The sequence below is a fragment of the Homalodisca vitripennis genome, chromosome 5 (genome assembly GCF_021130785.1).
Source record: "Homalodisca vitripennis isolate AUS2020 chromosome 5, UT_GWSS_2.1, whole genome shotgun sequence".
In the NCBI taxonomy this organism is placed as follows: domain Eukaryota; kingdom Metazoa; phylum Arthropoda; class Insecta; order Hemiptera; family Cicadellidae; genus Homalodisca; species Homalodisca vitripennis.
The window spans coordinates 126723990-126743984 of NC_060211.1; the positions used below are offsets into that span (position 1 = coordinate 126723990).

At 34.0% G+C, this 19995-nt stretch overlaps 1 protein-coding gene across 1 annotated transcript; it reads left to right on the forward strand.

The window, feature by feature from the left end:
• Nucleotides 1–8188: 8188 nt before the first annotated feature.
• LOC124362838 (apolipoprotein D-like) lies at nt 8189–15871 on the forward strand. Its single transcript, XM_046817683.1, has 5 exons — nt 8189–8337; nt 10488–10618; nt 14289–14383; nt 14551–14643; nt 15304–15871. The coding sequence occupies exons 1-5, from the start codon at nt 8218–8220 to the stop codon at nt 15702–15704; spliced, it is 840 nt and encodes a 279-aa protein (XP_046673639.1). The 5' UTR covers nt 8189–8217; the 3' UTR covers nt 15705–15871.
• Nucleotides 15872–19995: the final 4124 nt, after the last annotated feature.

The window sequence follows — 19995 nt, forward strand, 5'->3', positions numbered from 1 at the left end:
AGTCATATTTTAGTGATGCACACTCACATGCAAGAGATCATGTTTTGGCGCCACCAATGTTTCTGTAGTATCAGTTAATAGATAACGAATTTGATTTATTTATTATGTTACTAAGCAACTTCATCATATGTGATACTATGCCACATGGTGAAATGCGATATTTGTCTGGATAAGGTGCTTCATCCAAAGTCCTCCATTTCGGATTAGGAATGCCTGATGGACCCTTGGCGAGAAGTTATACTATATCCTTACAAGACTCCTACGTCAAGAATCAAATAGTTCGTTGAGGTGGCATGGGGTTTCCCAAAGCCTATTAGCCTACAGCTAACAATTAGAGAAGAAAAAATATGTTTGTGGTTTGTTTACCAATTTGTTTGTTATAATATTTTTTCGTTTATATCATGGTGGCCTATAATACAAATGTAAAAATGTCGCAATAATTGTAATTTTACCTATACTTTAGACCCTTATAACTCAAAATCAATATTTCACTTCTACCTTAGACCAAGGGCTAAGTACCAAGTTTTAAGTTTCCAGGACCTTTCACTCAAGACAGACGGACACACAATGGCATAATTTTAAGAAAGCCCGTTGGGCCCACCTGTCAATTGTTATTTTTGTTGTTAAGTACCTTTGTTTATGAAAGTTTAGTACATACACAGTCTGCTAATAACTCGTACAATTTAATTAGAACAAATTTAGCAAAAATGAAATAAATCTAGATAAGATAGTTAAGTTTGGGCTATAATTTTATTCACAAACAATAAATGATAGCCAGCAAAGGTTCCTAACATAATTTCCTTCTTTCTCCACTCGGTGAACAGAATCTGAGTATTACTGACAAGATCCTACCGGGGATGCACTATGTAAAAGGTTCAAACAATTGCAGGTTATGTACCTTAAATTCAATTTTAGCAGATCAAATAAAAATGGGCATTCCTTGCAAGTAATATTTTGTTTTAGCGTAATCAATTACACGTTACGAGTTCTGAAAATTCAATTCAGCTTTCGGATTACTTTCTTTTCTTTTAAAGGAAATTAATCCAATATTCTTATTAATAATAGGATACATAAATTTTTTGATTAATTTAAAACGTGAAAGTTACTATTGTAATAACATTTTTTCGTAAATTTAATGGGGTTACAATTTCAAATTAATAATAATAATAATATATTTATTTTCCCAAACAAGCATGACAAGAGCTGGATAACAATTACAATAGTACAAACTTAACTTAATCTAAATGCCAAGTCTGACCAGTACAATGCAATATACTATTGTAACAATGATATAAAAACATAAAAAAGCTTGAAAAGAAAATCAAGTTGAACCTCCAAGGCCAAGCCTGTGTGAAGGGGCAATTTAAATTTTAAAAAATTAAATGGGCTTAAAAAGTGACATAGTTATAAAACAATTTTATTATGAAAGCAAAGAAAAAACAAGTTGAAAGCCTGGTCGTTGGCCGGAGGGTTTCTTTTCGAGGAAACCTTTGTCGTCACCCCGAGATTAGCAGCTCGACTCTCTCCTCCAGCGCCAATACCCCGCCTAACCGCTCACTCTGTGTTCTCTATGCTAATTGACTTCCAAACGGAACTCATCAAACAGCTGGGTACGCTAATGCTAAGCGAGGTCTACAATTGCTACTTTCTACATGCTACATAAACATGCAGCAATTCCCAGTGTTAACATAATCTCTAAGAACTCATTTCTGATTTGAATGTAAATTATGGTTGTAAAATTTAAATACTGCTGACTTAAAAATTTAAAGTGAATTGAACTCGTTTATTGATCACTGAATCTGAACATTCACGGAATCTGGATCTTGAAATCAGGTCACCTTTAACTTCCGTTAGTCCAGACCTTTAGAACCTCAGAAAGAAAAAGAATTATAATATTAGCGTCTAATAATAAATGTTTTAGGGCAGAAGCGAAATTTGACATTCTATTCAAAATGAGTTTATAGCACTTCGATTAAGTGTGAAACGCTAGTCTCAATTTAAATGCGTCTTTAAACTTTCGTATCAACATCCAATAAAATTTGTATGCCAAAAATACTGCGTTATTCCATTAGTCAGTGTATACAACATAAAAATAACTTGCAAAAGTAAGTATAATGTTCACTTCTCAAATAGAATATTTGTTCCGATTCAATAACACTCAGTTCTCCAACACCAGGACCAAGTTCAAATGCAAATAATATCACCCCCAGAGTCAAATGCAGCCTTTAATATACAGCCACCTTTATAACAATGCAGATTAATGACATGTATTGATTTTGAAAATCACTGAAAAGAAATAAGTTGTTAATAGAATAACTACACTTTCTTCTTCAAGGTCTCAGTTTTTAACATTCTGTTGGCATACAGGTACTGAATGAAATCTTGGCAAATTCAAAAATATATTTAAAAACGTTCAAGCAAATTCCCAAAATACATTTTTAAATATCGCTCATGATGTGTTATGGAAACATCTGCTGCAGACTTTAAATACATTTATTAATTTTTTTACGATACCGGGATTTAAGGGAATTTGGTTGGGTTTCATTAATGGGATCTTAAGAATGCCCCATGATTTTGAATATAGTACATTCTCCAACGAATGTACAAGATACCAAACAATTTTAAAACAATTTTATTGCTTGCGTAAATATAATTGTATACCATCTGCTACTGCTTTCAAAATATTCAAATTAAGTGAATAAAAGGGAACAGAATGCTACTAAAAACTTGTTTAATAATTTATGTTTTGCTTTGAAATTATCAGAAATTAATAAATTAAATATTTATCCCTTATCAAACATATAAAAAGTACATTAGGAATTCTTATTAAAATTTCATGTCAAAATTTGTAAGACTCAGTAGCTGTCCAACAGTTGTAACAAATTCCATACTAAACAAACTGTGGTATTCGACAAAACTTTAACAAAAATTCTAACTCACTCTAAAAGTGTATTGCACACTAAAATAACTTGTATTTATATTATAGTCCATTTTACTTCAAGTTTATAGTAACGCAATCTTATTGCAAATTTATAGCACATAGTTTAAAATTAGGGATATAAATAGGAGAGTAAAAGAAATACGATACCCAAAATACTGACTCCTTTAATTCCTATCGACATCAACTCGTGGACAGGTGGACAGACGAGCAAATCCCCTAAGGTCTTCGCAGCTCAGACCAGCTAAGGAGCAGTCTCACTCGACGTTGCTTGACTCTGTTGTGTTGCAATAACTTCTGTTACTAGTAGACTGCAGTATTCGCAACTAGATGTTGTTTCCTCATCACTGTATGTTCATAAAAAACTAGACTTAATGAAAACTAAACTATTCTTCACGGATTTACTATTTACTATCACAGTGACAACAGGTCACAGTCCATACTGGGCCTACGGCGCGGGATCCCTCCAGTGTCAAACAATAAACGGTATTCCTCTAATACGGTCCACACTTCACGGTCACATAAAATAGCAATCATCGCGTCCCATATTGCGTCACTAGTTTGATGCTACCACATGATGCTTCATTAAGTGAGCTGCATATCCGACACTGTTAAAACGTCTCAGATATTAAAAAATCTTATTGTCTTGAATACTCTTGTTGGCAATAGTTGGTCCGAACACGCATGAGTGAATTGTTGTATTGTGCAGGCTTCAAAAGAGAGTGAACATATCTTGTGCCACTAAAAGCGGTGTGACATTCTGGCTCCCCATGAGTAAAACCACAAAATGTAATTCTGTTTTGCCCAAAACTACTTCCGATGTATTTTGTACATAGTTACTCTCTACTACGTATTATGAATGGGCAATGACAATTTCGAACCATTTCATTCTCTGTTCAATTTGATGTAACTACAGAGATGAATACTTACATAAGCTTGCATGTGCAAAGTATTAAACCAGGGATACAGAGTGCATGCCAAACAATAGAAAATCATCATTAAATTGCAAATAAATCACACCCTGACCCTCTATCTTAGTCCAAATTTACGCTCTCCCTCAAAGCAGTATTCATAGACAAAATATAACCGCCTTACACCTTTAACCTTATCGGCTTCTTGAGATGTATCTGCGATATTTCGCTTATATTTGTAAACACTATCAAACTATGTTCATACAGGCTAGCCATTTATTATTGAAAAGGTTATTTTAACTCTGCGAATAGACATTTATTGATTAATGATATCCAGCGATCGTCAAGGCAACACTTGGAACTATAATATTTTAATTTGAGTTATTACCAAATCTGTATATGTAAAAGTGTATTACTCCACCTCTCTAAGAAATATGTCAGGATCTTGTGGTGATGCCGGATGACGGCTGACATGATGCTAGTTGATGGAAAGGCAGAATTCGCTATTGGGTATCAGAGCCAGTAACGAAATTTATTAAAGGTTAATCTGTGGTTGGAGTATTCTTACAGGAAGAACCAAGAAACGGATAAACATATTTGAGCATTGTGCGATGTTTGGTCAACAAATGAGCCCCAATGCTCGGGCATCACTCTCTGATCTGGTAGAAAAATGTTTAAACTTAACTCACACTCCATCGGGTACTTCTCTCTCTCTCTCTCTCTCTCTCTCTCTCTCTCTCTATATATGAGTTAAGTTTAAACATTTTTCCAGAGAGAGAGAGAGAGAGAGAGAGAGAGAGAGAGAGAGAGAGAGAAGTACTTCCGATAAGAATACTCCAACCACAGATTAACCTTTAATCCCGAGCATTGGGGTCATATTGTTGACCAAAACATATATATATATATACATCGCATAATATACTACTACTAATATATATAAATATATATACTACTAATATATTTTGTATTCTATTTAGGAGTCATGTTTATTTGTACCACCATAACATCTTGGTGTACAATTTACAGTAGAAAGAAAACTTAATGATATCCTTCTCACCCTGAACTCGAAGAAAGAGCTCTTTGTCCCGTTGAAAGCTTGTCAACAGTGGCCTGTTAAGTATAAAATACTAACAATTATTGAGGAGCATTTCTTTTTTGCTTCAGAAAGCAGAGACAAAAACATTTCAAAATTCTGTTTATTGCAAGAATTGTAATTCTTTAACCGTATTTTTATCTTAAGTAATCACACCTTAATGCTATTTACAAATATAAATTAGTACATTAGCTATACATTTGGGATTTGTTTATACAGTACCTATGAATATTATGTTAAGTGTAGCAGAAACACCTCATGCACTTCACCTCTCAATGAACCAAACATATTTCAGCATTAATATTATCCTTATGCTGCCATTTGCTCCTTTAGTATACAAACTTCATTTTGAAAAGTCACATAAAGAAAAAATAAACAAAGAAATTATAGTAGCGATTGAGTGTGTTGGAAACAAAGTTTAAGGCTGTACCAAAAGATAATAAATATTAAGTAACAAACAGGACTGTCGTCAACACAGCTTTATGATGATTCACTGAGAGATGATGAAGGGAAACTAACGGATTCTGCCTTAGCCTCACGGTATTAATGGAATTGATTCCATTGTTCCTTGACAAGCAAACACACAGAGACTGTTCCCAGATGTGCTAACTTGGTACATTGTGAACCAGTAATCTGTTATACGTCTGACAGACAATTAAGGAGCTGTGTGTACCACGACTACGGCCGGCCGTGCAGACACATGTAGAGCTGACAAGCAAACACACAGGGGCTGTTCTCAGGTGTGCTAACTTGGTACATGGTGAACCAGAAATCTGTTAGGCCTCTGCCAGACAGTTGAGGAGCTACGTGTTTACATGCGTACCAAGATCACGGCCGGCTATGCAGACACATGTAGAGATGACAGCAAACTCACAGGGGCTGTTATCAGGTGTGCTAACTTGGTACATGGTGAACCAGAAATCTGTTAGGCCTCTGCCAGACAGTGGAGGAGTTGCGTGTTTACATACGTACCACGACCACGTGCCAGCCATGCAGACACATGTAATGTTGACAAGCAAACTCACAGGGGCTGTTATCAGGTGTGATAACTTGGTACATGGTGAACCAGAAATCTGTTAGGCCTCTGCCAGACAGTGGAGGAGTTGCGTGTTTACATACGTACCAACGACCACATGCCAGCCGTGCAGACACATGTAGTACTGACAAGCAAACTCACAGGGGCTGTTATCAGGTGTGCTAACTTGGTACATGGTGAACCACAAATCTGTTAGGCCTCTGCCAGGACAGTTGAGGAGCTACGTGTTTACATGCGTACCAAGATCACGGCCGGCTATGCAGACACATGTAGAGCTGACAGCAAACTCACAGGGGCTGTTATCAGGTGTGCTAACTTGGTACATGGTGAACCACAAATCTGTTAGGCCTCTGCCAGACAGTTGAGGAGCTACGTGTTTACATGCGTACCAAGATCACGGCCGGCTATGCAGACACATGTAGAGCTGACAGCAAACTCACAGGGGCTGTTATCAGGTGTGCTAACTTGGTACATGGTGAACCAGAAATCTGTTAGGCCTCTGCCAGACAGTGGAGGAGTTGCGTGTTTACATACGTACCACGACCACGTGCCAGCCGTGCAGACACATGTAATGTTGACAAGCAAACTCACAGGGGCTGTTATCAGGTGTGATAACTTGGTACATGGTGAACCAGAAATCTGTTAGGCCTCTGCCAGACAGTTGAGGAGCTACGTGTTTACATGCGTACCACGACCACGTGCCAGCCGTGCAGACACATGTAGTACTGACAATCAAACACACAGGGGCTGTTTGAGATGTGCTAACTTGGTACATGGTGAACCAGAAATCTGTTAGGCCTCTGCCAGACAGTTGAGGAGCTGCGTGTTTACATGCGTACCACGACCACGGCTGGCCGTGCAGACACATGTAGTACTGACAAGCAAACACACAGGGGCTGTTTTAGATGTGATAACTTGGTACATGGTGAACCAGAAATCTGTTAGGCCTCTGCCAGACAGTTGAGGAGCTGCGTGTTTACATGCGTACCACGACCACGTGCCAGCCGTGCAGACACATGTAGTACTGACAAGCAAACACACAGGGGCTGTTTTAGATGTGCTAACTTGGTACATGGTGAACCAGAAATCTGTTAGGCCTCTGCCAGACAGTTGAGGAGCTGCGTGTTTACATGCGTACCACGACCACGGCTGGCCGTGCAGACACATGTAGAGCTGCAGTGACAGCCGGCGGCTAGACCGGTATATAAGCCCGTGACCCGGTCGCCCCGCCATACTCGTCTCGCTCTCAGGTGAGTGTACATTAGTTCGTCCGGTCGCCATCCTATCTTCTATTGTTAGCTTTACCAACCCTGTATGTGAAATAACTGTAGTGCTAATATAAAAATATTCGTAGAGAAAGAAATTAGTGGATTGATTTGTTCTATACGTACAGCATAATATAAAAATGTACGGTTTATAGTGATATTGTATTGGTATTTTTATATATAAACTAATTTCCATTGTTAGTTTTTGAGTGGTGTTTACAATCAAGATACATTGGCCGTGTCTAGGAATCGTACACATTTAAACTGATAACTTTTGTATTTCAATATATTTTTACAAATCCTAAATCCTAGTTCAGGTCAAAAGTTTTCTCTAGTCTGCAAAGACCACCTGTAAGCTCTGCTTTCAAAATTAGTGAATATTATTAGTGCTATAAACACTAAAACTTTATATTTTATCTTATTGTTTAATATGAAGATGACAATATTACACACCAGGCGTGGTGTGACAAATTATATGATGATAAATTAATCGTTAAATTTTATATTCATGATATAAAACAGTTTTCTAAATCCCTTGATTTACTAAAACTGTGATTATCTTCTATATTTGCCTTGTAAGTTTCAAGTACTAACAAAAATCGCCATATAAAACTATAATATTTGTTATTTTTCGTTTACAGAAGGAATGGAAATTCAATATTAATGATAGTGATAATATTTAGCCATCTATATAGTTTTTATATCTATTAGGTGATGAACTCTGCTATATGTCTATAAAGCTCTTTCTCATCTTATCAATAATGAATCGATTGTAGTAAGTTTTGTTATCAAATTCAATTTATAAACTGTAATATTTTTGTAAACATTTGGTAATAGTTTTCTTGAATATTTTGTGAAACAAAACTATATTGCAACCTTATTGCAAAATATTATTTCTAAAAATGCGTTACTTCGTACCTCATAACGGGGTTGAAGAGAAGCTACTTATGAGTTGACTCCTGTGTTTGTTCAGGATGACGAATCTGAGGACACTGACCGTGCTGCTGGGAGCTGTGGCCGTGGTGAGGGCGCAGGTCCCGGCCTTCGGCTGGTGCCCGGACTACCTACCTAAGGCCGACTTTGACATGGATAAGGTAACAGACACATTCTCGCACAACTTCAGACGCACTGATCAGTTGTACACGCTATAAGAACCAAGTGTAAGAGTAGGCAAACCAAATATAATTTCCAAAATAATGGATTAAGAAGGTAGATTATGAGAAAATACTGTAAATTTGGATTCAAATATCTTAAAGTAATCTAGAGAGAAAATACATTTAAGTCCGCGCACCTGTGGGGTAGTGGGGACTGTAAGAGCCGGTAGTACTGGCGGCCATCTTGATTGTAGTCTCATAAGTACAATATAAAATCTCATGCACTTTTACGTCCTTATTTTTAGTCGTAAATTATGGAAGATGTCTCATTTTAAATATACTGTATAATCAATACGCTTCCAAACGCTTTTTAGTATTTTTTTAGATTTTTAAACATTTTATGTAAACAAAATTACAAATTCTTTTGTACTTTATAGTTTAAATATTAAAATTTTCAAAATTTTCAAAAACTAAAACTCATTTTGATGCTTATGAATTGTATTTTTAAATGGGATGTACCATATAACGCTACGAACAAAAATTAAAGCTTAAAAGTGAATGAGATTTAATACTGTTCTTAAAGAAGAAAACTGTACGCGTAGGTCGTTTTTTAACGACTGACATTGAATAAGCACTGGAGGAAAACAGAATTCATCACCACTATACCCTAAGCTTGGCACCTGATGATTAGAATTGTTATAAATGACTTCTCATTTCCTCTAATTCATTAAATTCACACACAGATCTACAGTATTTCTTGATACATGAAGAATTTATAAGAGTATGATAAATGCCATGCTGAGGTTAGTCTGTTGTAAAAATCCTCCAACATGTTTGTATTTACTTTTCAATTTTTAAGAATTCTACTATATTGTATGTATTTTTAGTTACTATATATAATATTGTTTTTCTACATGAACTAGCTTGAATTGACAAATGTATAAATTACATTTTAAAGATATTTAGTTGAATATATCATTTAAATTTCCAGTTATTCCCGATTTTACTAAAACAGTTGATTCGTCATTTTAATAGTGTCTACAATGATATAGTGGAAATAGCTTCGCTCCTGAAAACAAACCTAATTTTAGAATGCGCCTGCAATGTGCAAGCGCTCAATAAAGATACTGTACGTAATAGACATTGTGTGACTGCAGGCGCTGCAGCTGAGATCCGTGAACAAGTTTTAGTTGTATTGTAACTTTTAAAAATTTGTATAATACAGTTAATTTTGAAATATTCAAGGTACGCATATGTTAAAAAAATATATCGAGCCTAATTTGTTGCAAAAATTGAGTTTAGAAATATTCTTGTATTTTTGTGTGTGTGAGGTAAATGAACAAATAATGTGATGTATAACGAAAACGAGTTACAATGGGCGACTACATTCTGTTTAAGTAAGTTTACATCTTCTTCAGATCAAAATATGAATACAAGGATCATCCATTTTTTATAAGTCTTATCATTAAATTCTTACATTTTAATCCTTAATTTCAAGATACGTCAAATGAACTCCAAGAGTATAATATAGAGTAATCTTTATTCCGCTGGGTGTTACAAGATAAAATAAACTATTAATATATTTTGCTTAAAGCTCAAGAAGAGTTTAACATAATTAACTGTATATTATCAACAAATATAATGTATTTAATGTATATAATGTGTTTAAGAACTTTGTATGGACTTATGAACATAACGTGTTAAATTACCTTTCTAAATACAATGTTATTAACACGAAAACAATTTTTAATTACATTTATAAATTAATCATAAACAATGATGAAAACGTAGTTAGTTTGAAAACGTTTTGGGTTGATTTTACCATGTTTATGATTATTCAATCTTGAGGTGAGATAAATTGGATTTGTAAAAATCGTAGTATTAACCTATATCGATTTGAATTCATTTATAAGAAAAAGAATATGTAATGCTTGTTGAAAACACAAGATGTAGGCTACTTATATAGGACTCTCCAGTAAGATCCCAACTCAAATCGTATTGTATGGAATGAAAGCTTTGTTGCTTTATTAGTTAACAAGTAACTAACAAAGCAACTTTGTTGCCCTTGTTATTACATAATGAATGGTTTAATAACATTAGTAACGACGTAATAATGAGAGCATGAAGTGAGCCTGGTGTACGTGTTCCAGTACCTGGGGACATGGTACGAGGCAGAGAGGTACGTGTCCGTGCTGGAGGCGGGCAGCCGCTGTGTCCGCACCGAGTATACGGCAGCGAAGGACGGCAGGATCCTGGTCGCCAACGAGATCCAGAATAGACTGTAAGTTTGTATTTTCCGTCTACTCTTTTGGAAGTGTAAGAGTTCTCACAGATTAAGTAGTTAATACACATTGAGTTTTACCCTATAAGAACAATGTTATACTGCAAACACTTTTACGCTCCCGCAGGTGGTGCCACATTTTAAAGGTACGTTTAACGTAACCAAATGCTTTCCAGAAGTTTCACCCTATAAGAACAATGTTATACTACAAACACTTTTACGCTCCCGCAGGTGGTGCCACATTTTAAAGGTACGTTTAACGTAACCAAATGCTTTCCAGAAGTTTCACCCTATAAGAACAATGTTATACTACAAACACTTTTACGCTCCCGCAGGTGGTGCCACATTTTAAAGGTACGTTTAACGTAACCAAATGCTTTCCAGAAGTTTCACCCTATAAGAACAATGTTATACTGCAAACACTTTTACGCTCTCACAGGTGGTGCCACATTTTAAAGGTACGTTTAACGTAACCAAATGCTTTCCAGAAGTTTCACCCTATAAGAACAATGTTATACTGCAAACACTTTTACGCTCCCGCAGGTGGTGCCACATTTTAAAGGTACGTTTAACGTAACCAAATGCTTTCCAGAAGTTTCACCCTATAAGAACAATGTTATACTGCAAACACTTTTACGCTCTCACAGGTGGTGCCACATTTTAAAGGTACGTTTAACGTAACCAAATGCTTTCCAGAAGTTTCACCCTATAAGAACAATGTTATACTGCAAACACTTTTACGCTCCCGCAGGTGGTGCCACATTTTAAAGGTACGTTTAACGTAACCAAATGCTTTCCAGAAGTTTCACCCTATAAGAACAATGTTATACTGCAAACACTTTTACGCTCTCACAGGTGGTGCCACATTTTAAAGGTACGTTTAACGTAACCAAATGCTTCCCAGAATTACTTACTTGTTCAATTTATACTTATTGAATACTTGAAGTTCAGAAATGATTAATATTTTATTTCGGAATAACAAAATTAAAATATTGGTAAACCAAAAAGCATTTCGACGTGAACTAAACCTTGAAAAAAATCAAACATGTTAAATAATTATACGGTTAAACATAAGGGCATATCGTGTTTGAAGTTTAATAATGTCCTTATGAAGCTTAATACAAAATGGCTGGCGGTACCCAGTTATATTGTACCTCGTATAAGAATATAATACGATCAGTACTAAACGATTTAACTTCAATTAGTTGTTCATTCATTTATGCATCCATTACTCCCATTTAACTTTAGAGGTTTTTTTATTTTAACTCAAATAACAGGAAAGGGAGAAATGTTTACAGTGTATAAGAATTTATGTACCATACTGGTTAAGTATGGTTAAGGTGGTTACCTTGCATTGATTAAATTGTATTTAGACAGTCCATCAACAACATCAATATACTTCTAATCAAATCAAGTTTCAACAAATTTAGCCAATTGATATGATTTTGAAACGAGATATACGAATATGTACCATATATTTAATATACTATACTAACGTCTTACTAATTCTAGTAAAACCATATTAGTTATTTTTATTTTATTAACATAATTACTTGTCAAACTAAATATGCAAGAATGTTAATATTAACCGCCAATAACAAACTTTATAATCTATTTCATTGTTTTAAATAACAAATCTATAATCACCATGTTAAAACGTTGACGCAAATAAACAGTCGGTTACTAATGTTTATTATAAATTGTAAAGAAATTACATTATTATTGTATTACAAAACTACTTAACAATACTATAACGCTGTTCTACAATAAACTGAGTAATTTTTCAACAATTCAAAACATATTTAGTTTCAAAATTTAGATTTTACTTTACAATAATAATACATTGTTAAATAAGAGTATTTTAAATAGCACATTTAATTATCTCGAATGTTTTAGTAAACACAAAACACTGGTCTTCAGTTATTTTTTATTCAAAATACAAATTGAGTTCGAAGAAACATTATATTATAAACAGACTTTAAAAACCACTGCCATGCAATTAAAAACGCGATTTGAAACTTAAGATGCATACTGTTGTCATTATTTTAAATTTTGAAATCTATATATATAAAAATGAATGTTTGTATGTTTGTCCTTTATGGAATCGTGAACTATTGGACCGATCATGATGAAAATTTGTACGTATATGTATTTTTCCACAGAGAAGGTTTATAAGCTATGCCCATCCCTTTCCCGATTCAGGATTCCGCCCCATGGTTACAGAAATACCCATAAGAAATGCATTGCAGCAAACATATGTTAACGTCTTTTCAAATTTTTAATCAGCTGTTCTTTGTAAACATATATTACACTTATAGTTTTAAGAGAAACGACAAATTTTGTTTAAACTGTTTCTGCAATCACTGTTAAACATAGACTTTACTATCCAGATAATACAATTCAAATTTGACGTAAAAATTCACCTTTAACTGCAATATTTATTTAATATAAACCATGCTCATGCTTGATCAGAAGAGCAATGCAGATATCATAATTACTATCTTACGTTGGCTACAAATATAAAGAATGTTATAAAATCAACCTTAGTTGTTTTTTTTGACAGAAGTATGGTTCTCAAAACTCCGTGTGTACATATTCTCTCGATCGAGACAACAAAGCAAGCTCAATCGTGGCATCGGAGATATAACTAATTTAATCTAAAATTTATTATAGTAAAAAAAAATTTTACTAAGTAATATAAGGACTTCGGTTCTTAAGATTTGCGTGCGAAGCCGTGGGTAACAGCTAGATAGAGGCAGGAATATGGTACATACCTTCATAATACGCCCAAGAGGCTCACGATGGAACGACTATCAATTATCTCAGCAATGTTTAGAATGTGATAGAAAAAGAATAAGTGAATATAGTGTACTGTTTTCAACGGGAAATTGCGTGCGAAGCCGCGGGCAACTTTTGCAAAAAATTATTGAAATGCGCAGCAAAGCGCGCCGGGCCCGCTAGTTATAAATAAATCATTGTTTTGACTATATTGATTTAGAATTGAAGGTTTAGTTGTTAAAATCCGCGTTTTAATTACCTCACAGACATAAAGTGTTTATTGAAACTATCCATTTATAAAACAGGTGTCTGAATACCAAAGTATTTAACTTTTATCATTAATGGAATTATTATTGAATAATTGTATTTGAAAACATGTAGAATCAGGCCGAAAAACCACATATGTCTTGTATTTTATTAATTATTTTTTGTACCATCAAAATCATTTAGTTAGTATAAAAGCGGCTAAATAGTTGTTACTTCAAGTAGTTGTTAATACATTGGCACATTTCTATATTTACATTTTTTTCGTTGAAGTTAAACCTTTTATAACTCCAATACTCGATTGGTGATAAATAATCAATCCGATAGTCGATAAAGTTGTATATTCATTTGAATAGTCGATTAAGTTATATAGTCAATCGATAGTCGATACAGTTGCACATTCAATCGGATAATCGATAGTTATGTACTCAATGTGATAGTTGATAAAGTGTAGTCAATCAGTAGTTTTACAGTAATAGTAGTTTTACAGGCAATCTAATATATTCGATAAAGCTATTTTCCAGCAGCCTTCACATTTCAGTATTATATCAAATTTAAATGTTTAAATGTTAATAATTGTAGAATACAAAGAACCACAACGACGTTCAGCAATCTGACATTGTTACAGAACTGGTATCAAGCGAATCCTGAACGGTGAGATCCGTAGCATCCCCAAGGGTGGCGCAGACTCCAAGCTGAGCGTCAAGTATTCGACCCTGCCCTGTGAGTTACTTCTGCTTCTAGTCATGGTAGCCACTCTCGTTATTGAACTTACTTGTACACTGAGTGGCTAGTTGATAAAATGCGTTTTATTAAAAATCCTGCAAATTTTGTAAAATAAATTTTGTACGAAATACAGATGAATTGACTCATAATGTGAAATGTTCCAGACCCTGTGGAGACCTCTTACACGGTTCTGGACACCGATTACGACACCTACTCTGTGGTCTGGTCCTGCTCAGGCCTCGGTCTTTTCAACACCCGTAAGTGCAACACCCTCTCTTTGCAAACAAACATTTTTTGAAGACTACTACGGTAATAAATTTATCATGTTAAAACTATTTCAAGTTGTATGAAGTATACAGGAACTACATCTGCAAAAATGTGCCCTACTGCAAATAAATTTTATTTGTTCACAAATATTATTTGATTAAAATTTTGATATTGCAGGGAAAGTTTTGTTCGAGGTACGTGAGAGGATAGTATTTTAATAAATGTGACTCGCCACCTATAAAACCTCGGTTTTCCGTCAGTATTAACATCCAGTCAATCACTATCCGACTGATTTTAGAGCATCGTACTATGTATGTACCTTTTAAAATCTATAATATAACGTAACAGTTATGCATAAGATCATTACTCAGTTAACGGCGCACATGTTTAAGGTGATAAAAAACTAAATAGGTTTGTTCCCAACGTTACCCAATACGAGTGAGAGATACGTATATAAACACTCTACTAGAACCCTTGCTATTTTATGCATAAAATTGTAATCTTCCGTGACGTATTCGTCTTCCATCTTGGTTTCGTGCATAAACTTATTCATTTAAATACTAGTATGACAATTTATGATAACATTTTTAACTACTTATATTGTATAAAGTAAAGTTAACGTTGTATAAATCTGAGAAACTTTTCTTTAGAAAACGCCTGGGTGATGACGAGGGAGAGGAATCCTTCAGTGTCCACGCTGCAGATGGCCTACGCTGTCCTGGACAAATACAAGATCGGCAGAACCTTCTTCGTGAAGACGGACCAGACTGACTGCCAGATCGCCGAGCCTGCGGACAACGTTGTGGATGAAGAGTCGGAGAAGTCGGCGGAGGGTGTCCCCGTCGTCGAGGAAGCTCAGCCCGAAGTAGAAGTGCCCGCCAAGCCTGTGGAGGCGGTGAAGCCCGTAGAACCCGTGAAAGTGGAGGATGGAGTCAGGAAGGAGGGAGTGGTGCCCGAGGCGGAGAAGCCCGTGGAGGTAGCCCCAGCCCAGCCCGTGAACGAAGTAGACCCCGCAAAGCCCTTGAAGACTGTTCCTGCCAAGAGTCCGTGATCGACCCTCTATGACGGCAAATAGTCTCTCTCCGGGCATCCCCCCCTCTCACCCACCTGGCGGTCCTCAGGAGACAGTCGTATTTGCAATGGCAGGATTTTAACTTATTGTGCATATTATTTATTGTTAGTTGTTTTGTAATGTAAATTAGATTTTAAGTTTTAAAATGTGTTGCTTTCATTTCCCAACACTTCCCAACGTCATCTGTTTCATTGATGATAGTTACATAATGATCATTCATATCATGCCCTTTAGTTAGCTGAACTGCACATATTTAATACGACTCGTCTATCAGTTTGTTGATAATATTGTTCTAGGAATTTCTGTATAATCAACAAACTTTTGTCAAATCACATTTGAAACGCATGGGCATTGTTACTCCAAATTTAAAAGATGTGAATTTTCGTACCATATTGTACTACATATTTTGAGACAGCCTGTTACGTATATTTTAAATTAAAATCACAATTTATCATGGCCTTTTATTTAAATCAAGTTATAAAGAGCTTAATATCGAGGGTTGAATACGGTAAGGGAACACAGATAGAACGTATGTCCAAGTTGAACACGTTAACGACTATATAAATAGAAGCGATGAAGTAGTCTGTGAAAACAATCTGTTAATACAATAATAAATAATTTATTTTCCCAAAATAATAAACTGAATATTACAAACAAATATTATTGCCAGTGCATAAAATTAATAATACCATGACATAACTTACTTACAATAGCAACAAATAACAAATACAAAAACATGTATTCTACTTATTTTATTTCCAATCAGTACGTGTGCATTAGAGTAATAAAATATAAAAAGTAGGTTACAATTCTTTTAGGTTTTTCTTTCTTTGTTTAATACTAATAATTATACCAATACATTTTACACAATAAGGGAAATGTAGGTATCCCATAAGGCTGTTGTCCCAAACGGGGTGTTGTTGGGTTTCAACGATATTACTTAGTCGTTCAGTTTTATTGAAATACGACTCGTATATAGTTGTATGAGTCATTTAACCTTTTCCAATCAACGCCAAGCAATATATAACACAATTATAAAATTGGAAAACTAGACTGTTAAACCTATCTAAAATATAAAAACATCTAACCTAAATTGGAAGCTGTTACAGTTTTCTTTATTTTTGGAGATATTTTATTCCTATGGTCTTATCAATTTTCTCCGTATAGTAAATATTTTTTAAATCGTAGCCTAAATACTTAATCTCAAAAAAATTGCAAAAATTTTAAAAATATATGTCAAAATAAACGGCTGTTTAGGATTGTGCATGAATAAGAACCGTTCTGAGAGGAGGACACTGATTCGTACTCTTTATTGGGTTTTTGTATTGTTTACATATAAACTCATCCATGTAACCTATAATTTGTATAAAAACAGACATTTTTGTTAAATAGAGATTACTATAACAAATAATCTCCATTCGCGTCATATTTCAGGTCTTATTACAAATCGGAGTATTTAAAAACTGTGACGCCTATTTTCTTAAGAGATAGTAATTCCTATCTGCTTGACACATTACAGAAATTAGGGAAAGAGGTACGAAATGTTTGTTCGAAGTTTGAAAATGTAAAATGGTAGTGTACCGTAGTTATAAACATTCTGCTGAATCGCTCTTTGTTAACTAGACGTGGTACGTGGACATTATTTTGTTGGTTTGACCTCTCCAGCTGTTAGAGATGTCAACGGAGATAGGTTCCCGAGCCGGTTGGTTTGAAGAGGGAGGAGTAGTCTTCAAGTCGAGTGCAGAGCGTCTACACGTGCAGTTCAGAAGCCATAGTACTTCCTCTATTCCTATACATTTGGGATATAGAGTTAATTTTTACCCGGTGTGTTTTAAGTCAAGTTTTGAATTTCTTTTTTTCCTTTAGTGCGTAATAGTTTTTTAGCCTCCATAGTCTTCAAAGTAGTAAGTCCCGTACCAGCGTTTAGTTTAACATCTTTTGTTTTATACTGTTGTGTTAAATTTTCTAAATTTTGCCATATAACAGAGTCTGATAATTAATTCAACTTTTGAAGTATTGTAAATTAGACTTTGATCCTAAAGTTTACATCAAGCATTGTGTAATTTTGATTTTGAATATTTTGAGAAAAGAACCTTTTATTTTATTTTGTTAATTTAAACCTTTTTGGTGAAGTATACCTTTTTAGTTTCATTTTTAATTTTGATCAGACTCTAAATTAGATTTGACCGATTGAGAGAAATTTTGAAGAAAAGCAAATCAAGATTTTGTAAAACTTTGTTAAATTTTGAGTGAAATTTAAATTTCGGAATAAATTAAGTATTTCCGAAAAGTTGTTCTGATTTATAGAAAATTAGCTCCAGACTTTATAAATAATATGTATTATAATAACGGTACAGTAGTGTATACCCATATTCTTGTTTAATAGCAACTGTATATGGATAATAACTTTTGTATAGCATATACAAAATCATATTAAAGTACAGTCCATATTCTTGTATCCAAGGTTTCTAAAACTACTTGAATTTCAAAATATCTCCAATTATGTTAAAAGATTTATCTTTTTTAACGAAAAACCAACTACCAGCTACCAGTTGTATTTATTATATTTCAGTTGTAATCCTATTCATAATAAATTCGAAAGCTTGTGGAAATGCTTGGATATTTGGAATTTTTATACTTAATCACACAAAACCCAGTGGACAAATGTGGACGCATTTTCATATACTTAGACAGAAGAATAAAAACATATATATATATATATATATATATATATATATATATATATATTCCGAAATAGGCTTACAATACATAAATATTTTTTAAAGCAATTTAAAGTAAAATCATTTATTTTTTAGATAGGCAATATTATATCAGCTGACCGAGTCACAGAACGCAACGTGCCATGCAGTGTCCCAGTATATTGTACTTTTATTTTACCTGTAAATTTTGTTCCAGAGGCCACATAGGCAAAACAAACACTCTTTTAAGAGATAAATGACTAATCATCGACTAAATATTTTCAACAAAATTCTGAGAGACTAATATTTGCACAGCAAAGTTCAACAAAACCAAAATTATAGCGAAACATTGCTTCAACGTAAAAGGTGTTTATTATTTAGAACTAAACCCCAAACCTATCTTAAATCTAATAAAATTAATAATGTTGAAATCGCAAATTCACTAATTCTAAAACCAAGGTAAACTGACTGTGTAAGTATAAGATTTACCTCTATGCCTCTTTTTTATATTTTAGTTTAGTACAAAACAAATTTATATTCTATATAACAACTGATGCCATATTTGTTATTTATAACATTTGTTCGTTTATTATTATTATTGGTCAACTAATTTGTTGAGATTAAGTTATATTTTTGTTGTTATTTCACTATAACTTATTGAACGACTAAGTAAACACTATGGTTTTAAAGAACCAATTTTTTTTAATAAAGTGGAAAATTTTGTTTTTTTTCATTTTTCAGGATCCTTTTCCTCTATATAATTCTTTTTGAAACATTATAATTACATTTTTTAATTGTTATCTTACTGAAAACCACTTCGTTCATCTTGGTTTGTTAATAATGTTTTAAGAAACAAATCAATATAAAACTTAGTATACTATAACTCATGTGATGATTTTTTAATAACAGTTTTATTCCAGGAATAAATTATCGATCACTTCTATCAATAATATTTATTTGAAATAACAAGTGATTGATTTATAGAATTAGAGGTGTCAGAACTAAAGCTTCCAGAGTCTAGAGGTGTGGAATACTTACCAGAAAATAGAAGATCCAGGACCATCCTACAGAGAATTTTAAAACTATGAGGTGTTTTTTTGCAATCCATTGCTGAAGGGAGAGGTTTTCACTGAACCTAAACGCACTTTTTTTTCGGTGCATCCCATCTCAAATCGAGCCTTCTTTATTGTTCCGTTATAATTGATGAAACTACACAGTCAGTGCGAACCTACACCATTAATACGTGAAATTTTGTTTTAAATTATGAACTATTCCATCGCGCAAAAAATAATTCCAGTTGAGTCGACCCTGTAGAAACTTCAAAAACTTTTAGAATCTTATAACTCTTCGCGGATTTATGGGATGTGCCTGATTAAAAAAACCATTAATATATTTTCAAAAATGTTTTATATATTTTTTTTCGATATTTCTATTGATTATTTTTTATTTGAAACTTTTTATTTCATCTTGAAGTATTCAAAATTATACACTTTACTCCAAAGTGTAAGAACTCATATTATTCATGTCTTTAATATGAAACACCTCCCATTATTATACGAACAAAAATAGAG